Here is a 19,428-nt window from a genome sequence, read left to right on the forward strand (position 1 = left end):
AGCGTTCAGGGAACAAAAGCTCCCGAGAGTGAACTTGAGCAGAGTACTTAGCCTGGCCCCTGGCAAGGGCAGTGCAATTCCGCCTCGGCCAAAGACATTTGAGAATCACTGCAACAGGCCCCTTCCCCAGAAGATCAGCAAGAACACCCAGCCAAGGTCATGTTCACCAATCCATGAGAACTGTGGAACTCCAAAAGAGAAACCCTTCTACACTGATGGTAGGAATGCAAGCTGGTGCAGCCACTCTGGAAAACAAGTATGGAGGTTCCTAAAAAAGTAAAAAATAGAGCTATCCTACAATCCAGCTATCACACTACTGGGTATTTACCTTAAAGGTACAAATGTAGTGATCCAAAAGGGCATGTGTACCCCAATGTTTATAGCAGCAATGTCCAAAATAACCAAACTATGGAAAGAAACTAGATGCTCATCAACACATGAATAGATAAAGAAGATGTGAAACACACACACACACACACACACACACAGGAATATTATGCAGTCATCAAAAAAACAAAACCTGCCATTTGCGGGGCACCTGGGTGGCTCAGTGGGTTAAGCTGCTGCCTTTGGCTCGGGTCATGATCTCAGGGTCCTGGGATCGAGTCCCACATCGGGCTCTCTGCTCAGCAGGGAGCCTGCTTCTTCCTCTCTCTCTGCCTCACTCTCTGCCTACTTGTGATCTCTCTCTGTCAAATAAATAAATAAAATCTAAAAAAAAAAAAAAAATCTGCCATTTGCAACGACGTGGATGGAACTAGAGGGTATTATGCTATGTGAAATAAGTCAATCAGAGAAAGACAATTATCATATGATTTCACTGATATGAAGAATTTGAGAGGCATGGCAGAGAGTTGTGGGGGGAGGGGAGGGAAAAAATAAACAAGATGGGACTGAGGAGAGAGACAAACCATAAGAGACTCTTAATCTCAGGAAACAAACTGAGGTTTGCTGGAGGTGGGGGTGAGGGATAGGGTGGCTGGGTTATGGACATTAGGGAGGGTATGTGCTATGGTGAGTGAGTGAATTGTGTAAGACTAATGATTCACAGACCTGTACCCCTGAAGCAAATAATACATTATATGTTGATAAAAAAATAAATAAATAAAATAAAATAAAAAAATAAATGGTATGGTAAATAAAAGCAATGGTATTTGTTTTTGAAGGTAGCTTTATATAATCTATATTGTTGAATAATTTTATTAGTTCTGTAGAATTTCTTAGATCTTCCAAATAGACAATTATAGGAGAGCCCAGTGGCTCAGTCAGTTAAGTGTCTGTCTTCAGGCCATGATCTCAGGTTCTGGGATCGAGCCTGGAGTCAGGCTTCCTGCTCAGCAGAGAGTCTGCTTCTCCCTCTCACTCCCCCTCTGCCCTTCCCCCAGCCCTCTCTCTCTCTCAAATAGTCTTTTAAAAATATATAAATAAATAATCATACCATGAACAAATAATGATTATTTGTCTCTTCCTTTTTTTAACTTATTTTATTTAAATTCAGTTAGTTAACATATCACATATCATTAGTTTCAGATATAGATTTCATTGATTCAACCATTGCCCTTAACACCCAGTGCTCCTCACATCACGTGCCCCCCCCCAATGCCCATCACCCAGTTACACCACCACCCCCACCTCCTTTCCAGCATGCCTTTTCCCTTTTCCTCCATGTTTCTCCATTGCCTTATTGGCTAGAAGTTCTAGCCAATAGTACAGAGAAGGACGTGTACATGTGTTAGAAGTTCTACCACAGTTCTGATAATAAGTATATTATCAGCACGGTAGCACATATCTTTGTCTTGTTCCTAACCTTCCTAGAAAAGCCTCTAAACACTTATTTTAGGAACTTTGGTAAAATGTATCATGATATGATAGAGATTTTTGTTAGATGTCTTATTTTAAGTCCAGTATGTTCAAGTTCCCTTCTGGCTGTACTTTAAGGATTGTTTTAGTAAAGCACAGTTGAGTTGTAAATTTTCCTGAATGCTTGGTAGAAATTACTGCAGTGATCCTGTGGATTGCCTCTTTTAATCTGCTCTTGGTGAATGACATTGATAGATTGTCTTGCGTTCAAGCTTCTGAGTGTTCCTGGGATGAACCTTGGTCTTATTTTGAAAACGTATTCTTCCATGCTCCTAAACCGGATCTCAGTCTTTTACTTGGAGTTTTTACATCTCTGTCTGTAAGTGAGGTTGGCATATAGTTTTCTATTTTACACTGTCTTTAACTGGTTTTGGAATCAAATTATATTGTCTCATAAAATAAATTGAATGGCATTTTCTCTTTGTCTACTCTCTGGAATAATTTGTATAAGATAGGAATTATCTCTTACTAAGTGACTACAGTAATACTCAGCTGTGAATCTTCTGACTGTTTTCTTTTTAGGGAGGACATTTTTTTACCTCTGATGCAATCTCATTATTTTGTTATTTCTGTATTAAATATAGGTAACACACAGGGCCAAGCTCCTGTTCTAAGCTGTGCATTTCAGCAATTAATTCTTATTTAATCAACACAACAGTCTTATGACCTAGGTTCAATTATTATTCCCATTTTGCTTATGAGCAAACTGAGGCAAAAGGGGTTAGCTAGCTTGCTCGAGCTCACATATTAATGGCAGACCCAAAACCAAACCTAAGCAGTCTGGCTGTAGGATCTGTGCTCTTAACCCCTACAAAATTGCATTAATTTACATATTCCTAGAAAACTATACCTTTCTTTCAAAATTTCACAGTTATTGGCATGAGTATTATAATATTTGCATGATATTTTAAAATCTCTACTGTACTTTTTAAAAGAAAGATTTATTCAGGGGCATCTGGGTGGGTCACCAGGTTAAGCATCTGCCTTCAACTCTCATGATCAACTTCAAGACTCGTGATCTTGGCTCAAATCATGATCCCAGGGTCCTGGAATCAAGCCCCATGTCAAGCTCCCTGCTCATCAAGGAGCCTGCTTCTCCCTCTCTCCTCTGCTTGTACTCTCTCTCAAATAAATAAATAAAATCTTTTTTAAAAAGATTTATTTGTTTATTTATTTGAGAGAGAATGCGTGCACCCATGAGAGACTACATGCACCCATGCACGAGTGGGGAGAGGGGCAGAGGGAGGAGATAAATCCTTAAGCAGACCCCCCACTGAGCACAGAGCCCAACTCAGGGCTCAATCCCAGGACCCTGAGATCATGACTTGAGCCAAGATCACGAGTCAACTGCTTAAACAACTGAGCCACCCAGGCACCTCTCTACTGTACATTTTTTATTCCTAATATTATTTTATTCTAGTCTCCAATAATAAGTGAAATATATTCATACATGTATTACATAAGGTGAATTCTGTTTTCAAGTGTGTATGTACCATTCTTATCTGATGTTTCTGTTTACCCTGTTCTTTTTTTCTTTACTCCTCCTCTTCTCTTTTCTTGTCCTTTATTGAATTGATAGTATCATTTATCCTCTTTCTTCCCCTCTACTGATTCAGGGTAATGGGGTATTCATTCTTTTAGAAGATACCCACATGCATTTTAACCTTATCTTCTAATGAAATTCAAAGTTACTATGTCTGACCTCCTTCTTAAGAAGAGAAGGACCTGTACATGTGTTAACTTCCTGCTACAGGCTCTAGTCTCTTTTGTTATGCATGTTGACTTCCCACCTTTTATTAACAGGAACAAGGAGCATGTTTTGTTTGTTTCTTAAAACAGAGAAACTAATAGATCTCCAACATAATTTGTTGATTTCTTTGCTCCTCCTTGCCTTCTTCAATGGGTTTGTTTTCTGTATTGCTGTCCTTTCTGTCTTGCTGAAGCACATTCTGTAGTAGTTCTTCCAGCAAGGGTCTGGGGGCAGTAAACACTTAGGTTATTTGAATTTATCACTCATTCTCCAAAAACCATTTAGCTGTGCACAGAATTCTAGCTTCACTCTTCTTTTCTCTTAAAACTTCAAAGATATTCTATGTTTTCTCACCAATTCTTGCAGTGCGACACTTCCAAACAGTGAAATTGGTTCTTTGCAGGCAGCCTGCAAGACCTCATTTCTTCTCTGAATCTTTTAGAATTTTTCTTTTATTGTTGATGTTCTACAGTTTCGTTGCAATGTGTTAAGTATGAAATTTCTTTTTTATCATACTTGTGGTTTTTTTATTTCACTGTAAGAATGTACATTTCAAGGGTACCTGGGTGGCTCAGTGGGTTAGGCCTCTGCCTTCATCTCAGGTCATGGTCTCAGGGTCCTGGGATCAAGCCCCATATTGGACTCTCTGCTCAGCAGGGAACCTGCTTCCCTCTCTCTCTGTCTGCCTCTCTGCCTACCTGTGATCATTCTCTCTGTCAAATAAACAAATAAAATCTTGAAGAAGAAGAAGAAGAAGAAGGAGGAGGAGGAGGAGGAGGAGAATGTACATTTCAATCCAGAACACTCTTGGGTATTCACTCTTTGAAAGTTGCTTCTGTCTCCCAACCTGTTCTCTATATTGTCTGTGTCTGGAATTTCCACCAAATGTGTGGTGGGGTGATTCATGTTACAATCTGTGTCTTTCTCTTTGAACAGTATTCTACATGATTTCCCAAAGGCTGCTTTCCAATTTATTAATTCTATGTTCATCTGTTTTTGGTCTTCACAAATCCATTGAGATTTTTATTTCAATGATTCTATTTTTCATTTATAGGATTCTTACCAGGTTCTTTTTCAACCCATCAATTATTTTCCAGAATTATCTGGGAAAAATATAGGTTAGTACTTACTTTACATTATGATAAAATCTGGATGGATTTAGAGTTAAATGAAAGGAAATAAAAACAAAAAAGATTTCTCAATCTCGAGATGAGGATAGATTTTCTAGGTTTCAAATCCCAGATTAGCTTTCATAATCTTAAAAAACATAGTGATAATTTTAATATATAAACTTTAAGTATCTGTTGCTAAAGAAGCTGCATAAACAAAATTTAAAACCAGATAGTGAATTGGGGACATAGTTACAAAAATATGGCAAGATATTACTACCTTTAAAATATAAGAGACTCTTAGAAGTTGATAAGAAAACATAAACAAAAATAAAATGGCTAAGAAACACTTTCAAATTGTCTTCCATTATTAATAATTAATAAATAGTAATAAAATAACCCTCTGATATCTGCCATATTATTTTTTAAAGATTTTATTTATTTATTTATTTATTTATCTGAAAGAGAGAGAGAGAGAAGGAAGAGGAACAGAGGGAGAGAGACAAGCAGATTCTGTGCTGGGTATGGAGCCCATCGTGGGGCTCCCAAAACGCTGAGATCATGTATGAGCTGAGCTGAAATCAAAGTTGGTTGTTTTATCAACTGAGCCATCCAGACACCCCTACCATACTAATTTTTTGAAGATTTATTTATTTATTTTAGAAAGAGTGAGAGAGTACCCCTGGGAATAAAAATACATGTTTATAAAAAAATTAAAAATTAATTAATTAATTAATTAATTTTTTAAAAAAAAGAAAGAAAGAGTGAGAGAGAGAGAGACATTCCATGTCTGAGATCTTTAAGTATGTTAGAAATGTTTAAGAATAACTTTTCCCATGGAAAATTGCCAACTCAAAGTCCAATATTTAAAAGGTTGGAAGAGCCCCTCAAACTAATGGGCAGTTCTCAGACTGCCCTGGTTTGGTCAAACAGGAATGCGCTGGCAAAGACTGCAATAGGGGATTCCCATGCTGGGCAGAAATGGCCCAAACCCAGTCAGGGGCTATGAGCAGCTGAGATGTGAGGGGAGGGGAGCGCTGGCAGCGGTGGGGGCGGTGACTCATACCTCATCATCAACACTGTGGTCAATCCCATCAGCCAGCTAAGGGACATTGGAGAGGGGCACCTCTTGGATACCATGGTAATGTATTTAAGGTATGTTCTCCTCAAAGTCTCCTTCTCACCATCTCCATAAAACAACAAGGGGTAGGCTGTTTATATCTAGAGAAAATATTGAGCTTTCCTTTAAATGGAATTGTAGAAGAATTCAGTACCTAGGATGGTTCCTAAGCGCATTACATGTACCCCTGAGATTTGTTGACTAGCTTGTTATTTGATCCTTTTTTTTTTTTTAGTATAGTTGACACACAATGTTACATTATTTGCCGCTGTCCAACCTAGTGATTTGACGAGTTTACACATGAGACTATGCTCACCACAAGTAAAGCTGCTATCTGTTTCATTACCTCACTATCACAGTATCATTGACTGCATTCCTTATACTCATTCCATAACTGGAGGCCTGTATCTCCTTCTCCACTTTAACCCATTTTTCCCACACCCACCCCCAGCAACCATCGGTTTGTTCTCTGTATATATAGTTCTGATTCTGGTTTTTGTTTATTTTTTAATTCCATTTATGAGAATCATATGATATTTGCTTTCTCATCCTGACTTGCTTTATGTCGCATAATACCCTCTAGAGCCATCCATGTCGTCTCAAATGACATGACCTCTTCCTTTCTTATGGCTATATAATATTCCATTAGGCACAGTACAGTGCCTTGCCTTCCATTATGTGTATATACCACATTTTTCTTATCCATTTATCTACTGATGGACACTTAAGTTGTTCCCATGGCTATTGTTAATAATGCTGCAATAAACACAGGGGTGCATATACTTTGAGTTAGTGTTTTCGTTTTCCCTGGGTAAATACCCAATAGTGGAATTATCAGATCCTATAGTATTTCTACGATTCTTTTCCTCATTATGAGGCATAATGATAGGCTGTCCTTAATTAAAGCCAGATACTTATTTTTTTTAAGATTTTATTTATTTGATAAAGAGAGCAAGAGAGCACAAGCAGGGAGAGCAGCAGAAGAGGGAGGAGAAGACTCACCTCTGAGTGGGGAGCCCGATGCAGAATTCGATCCCAGGGCCCTGGGATCATGATGGGAGGAAGGCAGATGCTCAACTGACTGACCACCCAGGTGCCCCTAAAGCCAGATACTTTAGATTTGATATTTCTAATCCTTATAAAAACCCTACAATTCGGACATTGTTAGGTGTTGTTACAAGTTGATACACTGAAGCTCAGCGAGGTTAAGAACTTCACCAGGTCATACAGCTAGTAAGCAGTGGTTCTGGGTTCAAACCTAGTCCTGCTCCAAACCGGAAGTCTTCAACCCTGGCTAACCATCAGAATCACCAGTAGAAATTTAATATATTCAGATGGTCAGGCTGACCATCAAACTTATTAAATCACTATTTCTGGAGATGGGCCTAGACACGTGTATTCTTTAAAAAAGCTTTTACGTGTGGGAATTTCTATTGTTTCCAACGTTGAGCTGCCCTGATTTACACCAACCCCTTCTCTTATTACAGATAGGGTAACTGAGTCTCAGAGCAGGGAGATTATCAGATTCCAAATTCCACAGCTCAGCGTGTCTGAAACAGAGCACAAATGAAGATTTTCCTAATTCCATGTTGCCCTCTTGGCCATTACTTGACCATTCTCTCACTTATCCCTGGCACCACAGGGACAAAGGTGGGGGGGGGGGGGCGGCGCCAGGCTGTGCCCATATGACGGTTCTTGTCTGCCCCCTGGTGGGCTAACACGGTACGGAGCCACGGTCTTTGGCAGTACTTCAAGTGGAAAAGAGGAAGGAGCTCTCCAGGCTTCTGTATTGTTAATCTGAACGCCGGGTGTTGATTTATATAAGGCAGCGGCTAGGTCGATGGCATTTTACAAAATCCCCGCACTTGGAAAGAAGGAAACAACAGCATCAAAACAAAAACACAGCCACTCTGGACCAGTACAGTGTCTTGCCTCCAAAGACGTTGTAACTCCAACTTGAAATCACATGAGATGCTTCTTTATCCAAGAACTCAGGGAGGAATTTTTAAGTTCTTATAGAATCTGTTATTAAGGCAGTAGGCTGTGGTTCATCTCAGACTTTTGGAGTCCAACATACCTGAGGACAAATTCTAGCTCTACAATTCATGGATTTTATAAGCTTTGGTGAGCCCCATGGTTCTCTCTAGACCTGTTTTATCCTCTGTAACATGGTCATTCTAGCGCCTGGTGAATTGAACTGTTATGGAGAGTAAAGGTCTATGCAAAGCCTTCGGCTCTGGGCCTGCAGGGTCCTAACCTCCACCCTCAAGCCCCGCAACGGGTTAGTATCGCTATCACTGAAACTGACCCATGGTGGGCACCTTTTGACCAGTCCTAGGGAGAGCTCCCGAGGAGGAAACAGTGTTCTCGGGGCCATCTCATGGGATCTCACACCTCAGAGAGAACTTGCCGCCCTCCTCACGCCCCTGCATGAAAGTATTGTTTCCAGAGTCCTGTTTTCATTCCTGGGGCGTTCTCCTGTATAAAGGACGAGAAGATAAGAAGCCAGCCAAGGAGACAGAGGGAAACTGAGGGACTGACACAGTAGAAGAGAAACCGGGAACACATGTCCTCCTAGAGGCCACTGGAGTGTCGAGGGTGGAGGAAATAAACAACCAGGTCAAATGCTGGGATCCCTTAGGAAGGCAAGGCCTGAGAACCGACAATCCGGTTTGACAAAGCGGAGGTAAAAGCCTTGTTGCCCTAGTGGGTGTGGTGAATTCTGACCGGAGTAAGGAATTTGGTAGATCAGGCATCAACTACCCTCTGAGAACTTTTTCTACAAAGAGGAGCAAAGAAATGGGGTTGTCACTGGAGGAGGAAGAAGTTTCGTCTTCAAGATGGGAGGAGTAACAGCATAGGGGCGATGGTGCCGGCAGTGATCCAGTGTGAGGGAGGAACCGCTGCCCCGGGGGGGGGGGGGGGGGGCGGGGGGGGGGCGGGGGGGCGGGGGGGGGCGAATTCCCAGAGCAGGAGCAGGATTTGGTACTCGCAGGAGCAGTGACAGGGTTCATTTACAATGACGGGGGTGGAGGGGAGTGGGGGGCGTGGGGGGGTCCGCACACAGCTGCCCTGCAGTGGGGGCAGGGGACGGGGCCTGGGCCAGCCCTCTTCTTTTGGAATCCATTTTCTCAGTGCGGTGGGAGGCAAGGTCATCAATGAGAGCACCTGCTTCTAAGTGCGATCAAGCACCTTGCGGAGAGTAGGAGGTGTGCTCCGGTTCCCAAACATCACTCAGAGGGTGGTGGTGTGGTTAGTGGGTGAGTCTGTGTTGAAAACCAATTATGGGGTCTGCATGTAACTTCAACTGAAATTCAAACAACAGTAAACACATATGCAATGCTCTGAATTTTATTTTCTAATAACTATTTGAACCACACTACAAAATGTTCTACAATATTATTTAACAAAACATGGGCAAAATTTAAGGTGGGAATTAGACCCCATTTCCCTACCATCAAAAACACCTTCCAAACACTTATTTTCTTAGAGGATATTCAGTTTGTGGAATTACTTAGACGATGGCATATTTTAATTCCATTTACCAGCATGGGGATTTACCAAGAGCATAAAACTCTTCAAAATAAAACACTACACATTTCTTTTGAACCACCTCCAATTAAGCTGTGTCAGGTGTTTTCCCAAAAGTTGAAACTAAGCTCAATCTCCTTTCCCCAGTCACAGCCTCACAACTGTGGCAGGTCTGTACAAAATCCACCCACTCCTCAGATGGCTCCTCTCGGGACGCCCGTAGTTCCCGTCATCACAGGTAGAAGAGAGAGTTCGCTAATTCCAGACTTGGTTCTTTGTGAATGCTCTGTGCTACCAGAAAGGTCAGCTTGTGTGCATACTGACAGGGGGCTGGGATGCTGATTAAGCCCTAAGGAGAAAACATATTGACAGCAATTACGAGGTTTGCCTGTTGTTTTTTTTTTTTAAGATTTTGTTTATTTATTTGACAGGGATCACAAGTAGGCAGAGAGGCAGGCAGAGAGAGAGGGAGAAGTGGACCCCCCACTGAGCAGGGAGCCTGATCCGGGCTCGATCCCAGGACTCTGAGATCATGACCTGAGCCAAAGGCAGAAGCTTAACCCACTGAGCCACCCAGGACCCCCGGTTTGCCTGTTCTTTAGAGTAATCTGTGTTCCTGAGTTTTATCCTCTGCTAATTCCATACACAGCAGAATGCAATCGCAAGTAAACCACCTAAACTCAACCAACAAAGGGCAACCGCATCACAGGGAGCACAGACTCACCAAGCGAGATGGGGTTGGGGGCCCGTCTGGCTCCACAGAGCTGGGAGCTGGGAGCCATCACACTTAGCACTCATCTAAGTTTCCCATGACTTGAGGCTCCAAAGGGCTCAGAGCAAACCTTGGCCTTGGACTTTGACAGGGCCCTCGGCTTCATGCACGGAAACACAGAACAGATGCATCCTTACGTCCCCACCACACAGTGTCTGAGTTGACTTCAATTTCCTCAACTGCAACTTGGAAATAACACCCTGATTTCCTCCCTAGTGTGCTTAAGACACTGCACAGAATAAGGTCCTCCGGGAATGATAAATACTAGGGCTAGAAGTAATAATAGTAACGTTAACAGTTAATGCTGCTTCGTTTCTATGACAGACTGGATTTCTCCTACTGTGGACTCAGGACTCATTCATTCATTCACGCATGCATGCATTCATTCCTTCCTCCTTCGGGAAGTCTGGCGTTGTGCTGGGTGAGCTGGGTGACGACCCTGGGCGGGAACACCACGTGTCAGTGTCGCACAGCGTCACTCACCGGCCAGTTGTAGTAGAGGTGGCACAGTTTGAAGGTGAGTCTCTGCATGTGGTCCGGCTTCAAGCTGTTGTCGTCATAGATGACGTTATAGTGGGTGGGGGTAACTGTTCCCTGGCCAGCTGCCTGACTGATCAGGTAGAAGTCGTACCTGAGCGGAAAACGGGCACGAGTGTGAGAAAAAAAGGCCAACCGAGGAAGCCCAACGTGAAGAACAGGCAGCAAACACTTCGCGGAAAACTGGCTTTCGAACAGCACTTGCCATTGAGGACGTGTGGCCTCGGAGTCCACCACGGTGCCGAGCGGCGGGTTCTGCACCGACCGGTTCCCTTCGGTGAAGAATCGGGGTGCGCACTTCTTCCTGACCACGATCACCGACAGCTTGGCACTTGGAACCAGAAAGGCAGAAAGGGAGATGCAGAGAGCCAAAACCAAGCCTGCAGCTTTCTAGTCATCTTTTTTGGTAATTTCTAAATAAATTCATCCATTCATTAGAAAAACACGGTCAAATGAAGAAAGTAAAAATTATCCCCCACATCAACTTCCCCCAAGATACACAGTTTTCAAAATTAAAGGCTGTTCTTCCTTGTGGCAAGAGTGTGCTATGTCCAGTCACTCTGCTGGTTTCTATGCCTGGAAGGGGACAGGGGAGAATGTTTAGTAAGACAATGAGCTTCAGCTAGTACCTCTAAAGAAAGACTTTCCAGAATTTTCCATGGAGACAAGATTTCCTTTTTCCATTAGCAATAACCCCCTTATTTCCCCTTCACCCTTCCTCTCAATTCCTGAACAGCAAAGAGACCCACAGGTTCCTCTTATTCCTCAAATCATCGTTCCTGAATTCCGCAAGACACACACCTGGGGAAGATAGTGGATGGACCAACCGAATGTACATTTGGGCCAGATGTTGAAAGACCAGGAATTAAAGTCCGGATTCAGTAAATCCAAGGCCATATCCAAATACTGGCCATCATTCCCAAAGGACCCACTGAGATGCAAAAATTATGGGGAAATTTCACTTTAATCATTTTATTTGAAAAATATATTGTTTCCAATGTAGAAACTTATCAGAGTTGACGTCATACTGAAAGAGAATCCCTTAGCACAGCCGGCTGCTGAATGTACTCCCACTGGCCCTCAACCGCATGCTTGTGGTTGGGAGCAGACACAATCCCCTGAGGTCAGTGGGGAGGGACCTGGGCCGTGAGGGTCTGGTCGCAACGGCAGGTGATACTGCCCTTGCCCCAAGCCATTACACCCTCCCCCCTGGCTGCCCCGTCCTCATGCAGCTGGGTCTCAGCTCCTCCAGGGCTCACGCCTGCACCTTTGGTGTTGACCGGACAGATGAACGCAGGGGTCTGCTTGGAGAAAGGTGCTCCCCAAATATTTTAAGAAGCCAATTTGAGATTATCATCCTCCCCTGTTTGTCAGTTCCAGTGTTTTCCCTGCACCTGCCACTTGACGTACTCACTACCACACCCCTGAATCCAGAAGGCTGGTGACGGGGCGAGGCAGCCCAGCTGGCTCTGCCTTCCACTGCTGTCCGCACCTCCCACCCACCTTGGCCATGTACCAGGGCCTGCACTTAAAAGGGCCTGAGCCCTGGCTGATTTGGGCCTTGAATTTCAAACCACAGCATGTTTAGTCCCCTGGCTTATCAATATGTGTGAAGCGTCTTCTCCCCACCCGGGTGAATCTCCGTATCAGCCATGCTGAAGGACACCTGCTTTCCTCCAGGTGCCCCGACCCGCCACTTCACAGAAGAGCGTCCCAACGATGCTCCAAGCTGCAGGAGAGCGAACCATCGGCTGTACCCACATGACGCAGGCACAGAGCCAACCCTCACTGCGTGAAAAAAGAAGATGCTGGCGTCCATGAATTTTAACACTTCTAATGTGCTGTCACCGCCAGAGTGGGGAACGCACAGCGGTTGCCTACCTGGTATTGGAACTTGCCTCTGTCACACTGCTCAGCAGCTGCGGAACCTCGTATTCAAGCAGGGTCTGCAGCTGGCCGTCCCCCACCCCGTTCCGGTACACGACCACCCGCGCAGGCAGGCCACGGTTGTGCCTGTGCCATCTGTTGAGCGCTCCTGCGGAAGGAGTAGTTGGTGAGAAGAGAATGGCTCGTCCAGCACCACCAAAGGGTAACATCCCCCTAGAGCTCAGGGTTTTAGAGACCACTGTACAAGAGGGTAATGCTTAGACCTGAGTTGTATCTGCAATAATATAAATAATATAAAAGCGGGTAACTTTAGGGGGACATTCGGCATCTCTGCTCTTGGAGGACTCATAATGGTTTCTATGGCATAACGTATTCCTGAACTTAGCATGCCTCTTTTGTGACATTTTAATTTCAAGCAATCAACGAAGCCATGCAATAATCAAATTCCCAAAACCAGACGAATACTAATTTGGCTTCTTCGAGTCTTTAAATGCTATTGATAGTTACAGGCTGGATAACTCCATGTCATTTCCTTCCCCAATGAGCCTAAATATGAAGACATAAGGAAAGGATGTGGCTGCTCCTCTGAGAGCATCTCTTACCGTGTACTCACCCAATTTGATTCTAAGTTGCACTGACAATGTGAACTCTGAGAACATCTCCACCCACTCCAACTAGAAACTGCCCCAAGAGCAGAGACCAGACAGTAATTCCTATCAACAGAAACTTTTCATAACTACTAAAAAAAACCCAAGTTTTGATGTGAGGGCAAAGTAACATAATACTTATTTTCATGTAGACATTGAGCAATTGCTTCAGAAGAATTTATTTTCCAGGAAATTTTAGTTCAACAGATGATGATCATATAGGTAAGGTCATAACCAACACATACCACCAAATTCACTTTTTTTAGGAAACATTTACAATGTCCCTCTTCGAGTTTACAGATGGGAAAAGCACATCAGGAGAGGAAGTGAATTGTACAAGCCACACTGCGAGGTAGTGCCAAGGCCAGGCACCGACCAGGGCTGGAGAGAAGACAGGAGCACCAGACACTGTTCCCATCACATCCCACTACATAGAAGGCACCCTTCCCCGCCTGCCTTCTTCCCCATCCTCTCCTGCTAGGCCACCCTTCATCTGCCAGCATCCTACTCTACCCCCGCCCAACAGGCTTCCTTCCTGTTTCTAGACCTCACATCACTCTGTCACAATCCTTGTTTCTCTGGGGTAGGTTCCTTTGGTATTTTCCCTGATTGCCAGAGCCACCAGCAGCTAAAAACTGCCCTTCCTCTTGGCTTTCTGTTTATCACACACACAGGACACGTGTAGCTTCTCCAACATCTGTGAGCATGAGTCAGGACATAGCATTGGAAATCTCTAACCAGGTGACGGTCTACTCGGACAGGCTTAGGGCATCTGCTGCCCCGGTCTGGTCTGCTACGGGCACACGGACTCTGGGCCAGAAAGAATAGTGCTCTGCTCGGAGCCCACCCACACCACGATACTTTGAGTACCAGTCATGAAAACTTTCAAGCAATCTGCAACATCTGTCGTCGCTCTCTGGAGGATACAGCGAGAGAACCACCTAAAGTGAGAAGAACACAAAAGTAAACTTCAGATTCAAAATGTCTACCCTAGACATGCATTAGGATTAAGTGAAGAAAAGGAAAACAAGCGAAGTGTCTGTCGGTGAGAGAATGGATGAAGATGTGTGTGTGAGCCCGCACGCGCACACACACCCAGAATTCTATTTAGACACAGCAAAGAATAAAGTCTTGCCATCTGTGACAACATGGATAGATCCTGAGGACATTACACTAAGTGAAATATATCAGGCAAAGAAAGACAAGTACTGTACGTTCTCACTTATACGTGAAATTAAGAAAAAAAACAAAAGCTTCTAGGTACAGGAGGAAACTGGTGGTTGCCAGAGGCAGGGGGTGAAAGGGGGGGCACTGGGTGAAGGAGATCGTAGGATACAAACTTCCTGATACAAAATAAGGAAGTTCTGGGGATGTAATAAACAGCTTGGTAATAAAAGTTGCTAAAAGAGTAGATCTTGAAAGTCCTCATCACAAGAAAAATGAATGTGATGACTATGTGGTGATATTAACCAGACTCACTGTGGTGATCATTTTGCAATATGTACAAATACCGAATCATCATGCTGAATACTGAAACTGATGTGATGTATGTCATTAGGCCTCAATCGAAATAAAAAGAAACAGACATTGTGGGTAAAACTTAATGCTCATGATTTTGTATATGCTACATGAGTACAATTAAATTAAGAACCCCCCTTCCCCAAAAGAAATTTGTTGGTAAGAGAAACTGAAGCATGGTACTGGCATCAGATACAGTTGGGTTCAAATCCTGGCTGGCACACTCACCAGCCATGTGAACCTAAGCCTCAGTCTCCTCGTAGGTACTAAGGAAACAAACAAGGCGGTAAGGTAGTTACTAGCTCATAAGGTTGTAAAAATTAACTTAGATAATCTATATAAAGGACTTAGCACGATACTGGGCACAAAATAAGCAATAATATATATAAACCACTACATTATTGTTTCAAAGGAATTTATTAGTTTAGCAGATCTACTTTCAAAATACTCAAAGATTTCTCAGGCATAAACGTCAACTCCTATCAATGAGCCTTTTGGACTTGAAATCTGAACATGATTAACTTATTTAAATTTCAGAAGTTCTCTTGCTAAAGTTATTAATTAAATAAAAGCACTTGAAAAATGAAGTCATGGCTTAGCGGTAAGTATGCAATGACATTATTATTATATAACCGACAATGACACAATGAGGTTAACAAACGGGAAATCCTTTATCTGCTTCATTAACGAAGTGACAAACAGGATCTCATACAAGCTGGAAGGAATTTGGCATCCCACCGCTACTTTTCCTGTTTCTCGCCATCATAAGTATATACCTGACCACAAATTTAATGGAGTAAACCAAATAGCTTACATCCGGGAATAAAATATGTCACGGTTCCTACAGCCTCAAAACACTCCGTTTCGTTGCAAATAGTAAAACGATTCTAAGAACTACAGTTACTTAAGTACCATGACTCTATATTTAATGCGTTACCGCAGAACCTGTTTCTGTTTCCAACAGCTGCACGAACAACTACACCAACCGTCTGCAAGTGTCAGTAACAAGAAGCACGTGCTGCGTGTACTGAGCCTGTGGTTTAAGCATTTTATTTCGTGGTATTTCCACACACGCCCTATGAAACAGGCATTGCCAACATCCCCACTTTGCAGGTGACTACAAGTGAGGTGCAGCAAGCTTAAATAGCCAGACGTCAAACACAGAATAAGTACATGGCAGATCAGGATACAAATCCAAACAACGTGAAGCCAGAACTTAGCTGCCTGACATAATGTACGTGAGATTTCTAGTATAGGACCTGAAACAGGGCAGGTGTACAGATACGTAAGAATTTCCATCATCCATCACTTTGGGAATATGATAGGTATATGAGTGGCAGCTTGTCCTGATGTTTGCATAAATACAGTTTTTTCATAAGGCTACCTATTAATATTATCAAACACATTTTTATCTGTAAGTATAATTTATAACTAAAGTGTTCATATTTTTTAAAATGAGTGAAGAGGCACCTGGGTGGCTCAGTGGGTTAAGCCTCTACCTTCAGCTCGGGTCATGATGCCAGAGTCCTGGGATCGAGCCCTGCATCGGGCTCTCTGCTTCCCCCTCCCTCTCTGCCTACTTGTGATCCCTCTCTCTCAGTCAAATAAATAAGCAAAACCTTTAAAAATAAATTAATTAATTAAATAAAATGAGTGAAGAACACAAACTGTCTCCTGCTCTATGGTTTCTAGCTAAACCACAAACAATAATTAGAGAATATGCTGGGGTAATTGTAAAAGCACCTGGTGATTCCGGGGTTAGTACTGGCCACAAATCCAACCACCACCATTCCCTTGTTGAACTCATCTTTGCGGACATCAATACCGACCACCATCAGGGACTTTAACTGTAAAAGTAAATTTTTCATGGTTTAACGGAATGGGACATTATTTTCCCAAATTACGATTTAATACGTTTTTTTTTTTTAAACTGTCCTTAGTTATTAAATTATTTAAGTGAAGCTACATGCCAGCGAAACCAAGGGCCAGAGGAAGCAGCCTATTAAAACAGAAACCAAAGAGACTTAAAGATGGAGGGATGGCTGTGGTACACACTTTGCTTCAGAGTCTCACTGTAGTGGCTACCATCCTTTGGGGAGAGGGACAAGTGCCCGTGGTGACCCAAGAGGCTCAAGGTGAGTGGTCCGTCATTTATCCAGGCCTCTGGGCTGCAGGGATCTCAAGGAGAAGTGCATTTCCCATTCTTTAGATGTCTGGAGGACCGCCCCCACCTCGCTCCTTGGCTCTGCAGCCCCCAGGAAGCAGCTGGGGCTCCCCACATACATCCTGCTTATAGAAATGGAAGGCAATGGACAACATTCCTTCACTTCTCATCCCCTCCCCTCCTTCCACAGTGGCCAACAGTTAGGGAAAGAGAAGAGGACTTTCTCAGTTCCCGCCACAGTCCAAGATCAGAGGTCTGCCTGAGTCCCGGGGGAGTCTCCTCCAGGGTGTGGAGCTCCTCTCATGGCCAGCAGCTGCTGAAAGCTGATAAACACAGAGACCTTGGAGCAACAGATTTCCTGTAGCAGCAGCAGGGCGGCTCAAGATTGAGACCCTCCAAGTCTCTGCCAGCCCAGCTTCTCAGTCATGAGACGTGCTGCCAACAGCTCACCCAAAGCTCCCGGGCAACAGGAACCACACCTCACCTTCTGGATGGGGTCCTGAGTCATGCCGGAGCCCAGCGCCCACAGACAGACGACAGACCCAACAACCACAACAAACACTTCTGGGATCATGGGAAAATACCTCCCACTTGATGTCATTATTAAATTAAGGAAAGCAGGGTGCCTGGGTGGCTCAGTGGGTTAAGCCACTGCCTTCGACTCAGGTCATGATCTCAGGGTCCTGGGATCGAGCCCCGCATCAGACTCTCTGCTCAGCAGGGAGCCTGCTTCCTCCTCTCTCTCTCTCTCTCTCTCTCTCTCTCTCTCTCTCTGCCTGCCTCTCTGCCTACTTGTGATCTCTCTCTGTCAAATAAATAAATAAAATCTTAAAAAGAAAAATTAATTAATTAATTAATTAAGGAAAGCACTGAGGGATTGCTAAGAGGAGAAGAGTGACAGACTGCTCACAGGGATCTCCACAGCCCACAGCTCGCCTCCCAGTTTGCAGGCCATTTGCATCGCGATCCTGGTGGCAATGCTCATCGCCATTCCCTGTCTGTTCAAGGTCCGCGTGAGGGCGCACTGACTTGGCACCGGGCAGACGGAGCTCAGGTATTTTTTAATGGAATCATAGTAGCTCTTCTGATAAGAAGGCAGGATGCACATTACCTAAAAGACAAAAAAAAAAAAAAAGAAGGAAAAGTCACCTTACTTATGTTTAGAAGTAGCTTTACAAAAACTGAGGGGTGGCAGGGTAGCTCAGTCGGTTAAGTGTCTGACTCTTGATTTTGGTTCAGGTCATGATCTCAGGGTCATGAGACTGAGCCCCACATCAGGCTCCCCCACACCTCGAGCATGTGTGCTCTAATAAACAAACAAACAAGAAATGAGAAGGGGGATTCTCCAATTATCTTGCCCTTAAGTTCTGAAAAAGCAAACACTAACATATCTAATGTTGTCTCAAATGGCCCTTAACCACTGCTGGTCAACGCTGCTTCAAATGTGCTTTCATCGGCCACCTGCTCCACAGTCCCACTCCAAAGCTACCCATTCCTCTTGGCTTTCACTGCCTCACATCTCTTCAGATTTGATTCTGTTAGGCTCCCCAAATTCCCGCCTAACCTAGCTCCTTCCCCAGCTTCCTCCCCGCCCCTTGTCAGCCCTTCCTGAGGTTCTCCAGCTCTCACCCCCTCCCTCTACTCCCCCAGCCTCACCCACACATAGGCCAGGCGGAGGATTAGCTTGCACAGTAGTATTTTCCCCCACTAGGTACTAGACAACCAAAATAAAAGAAACAAACAATATTTTGTTGTTTCTATTGTTTACTGTGACCTGAGAGTGGGGATATAGGAGGAGGGAAAATAAGGAGAAAGAAGCTTCAGGTCGCCAGGTATTTTTAAATTCTGCCACCTCTGTCATCGGCCCTATTTCTGATCAGGTGCTTCTCTCCAAAGGGCCTCTCCTGACCTACCTGCATCTCCTTTCCCTCTTGTACTCCTTACTTTCAAAACTGCCATATTATAGAAAAAAATGGGCACTGTCATGATTAGCAGAGGATAAATAAAGTGATTCTTCACCTATAGATCTATTCAAAGTATCATCACGTCAAGGGATAAAATTATTTACATTTAATTATATAAAATAGGGGAATACGTTTGTCAGCACAGTCCTCTTAGAGGAGTCTTCCTTCCTTCCATCCTATAAATTTGGGACCAAGCAAGGTAGGTGACAGAACAAGACAGTGGTCCAGCAAGGATGGGGACGGAAAGAAGGTGGGAGACAAGTGAGACTGGTTGTCTACAGGGGATGGAGGCACAGGTGATACGTGAACAGCAGGAGCCGTGCTTCCCCCCAGAGAAGGGAGGGACAAATACAGATGTGGGGGACACTTCCCTGTGCTGCTGGGTTGGAACTGGAGGTGTGAACACGTGTTTAACATGTACATAGACACACATAGATGTATGTGTGTATGTATCTACAGTCGACCCTTGAACAACACGGGTTTAAACTGTCCGAGTCCGTGTCTATGCAGATTTTTGGATAAGTATAGTCCAGTACCATAAATGTAGCTCCTCTTCCTTACGATTTTAA

General features: G+C 43.8%; 1 protein-coding gene across 4 annotated transcripts in view; it reads right to left on the reverse strand.

Moving 5' to 3' along the window:
* Nucleotides 1-9,174: 9,174 nt before the first annotated feature.
* The window catches only part of PIWIL4 (piwi like RNA-mediated gene silencing 4), a gene marked incomplete at its 5' end in the record, with an annotated part of 46,496 nt that continues 36,242 nt past the window's right edge, over nucleotides 9,175-19,428 (reverse strand). For all 4 annotated transcript variants that reach the window (XM_082684106.1, XM_082684107.1, XM_082684108.1 and 1 more), the window contains 7 exons: nucleotides 9,175-9,719; nucleotides 10,626-10,773; nucleotides 10,885-11,010; nucleotides 12,561-12,714; nucleotides 14,084-14,154; nucleotides 16,475-16,578; nucleotides 17,806-18,006. In XM_082684106.1, coding sequence (XP_082540232.1) covers nucleotides 9,603-9,719; nucleotides 10,626-10,773; nucleotides 10,885-11,010; nucleotides 12,561-12,714; nucleotides 14,084-14,154; nucleotides 16,475-16,578; nucleotides 17,806-18,006 — 921 coding nt within the window. In that variant the 3' untranslated portion in view covers nucleotides 9,175-9,602. The remainder of the gene's footprint in view (nucleotides 9,720-10,625; nucleotides 10,774-10,884; nucleotides 11,011-12,560; nucleotides 12,715-14,083; nucleotides 14,155-16,474; nucleotides 16,579-17,805; nucleotides 18,007-19,428) is intronic.

Source organism: Mustela nivalis, assembly GCF_964662115.1.
Source record: "Mustela nivalis genome assembly, chromosome: 9".
In the NCBI taxonomy this organism is placed as follows: Eukaryota; Metazoa; Chordata; class Mammalia; order Carnivora; family Mustelidae; genus Mustela; species Mustela nivalis.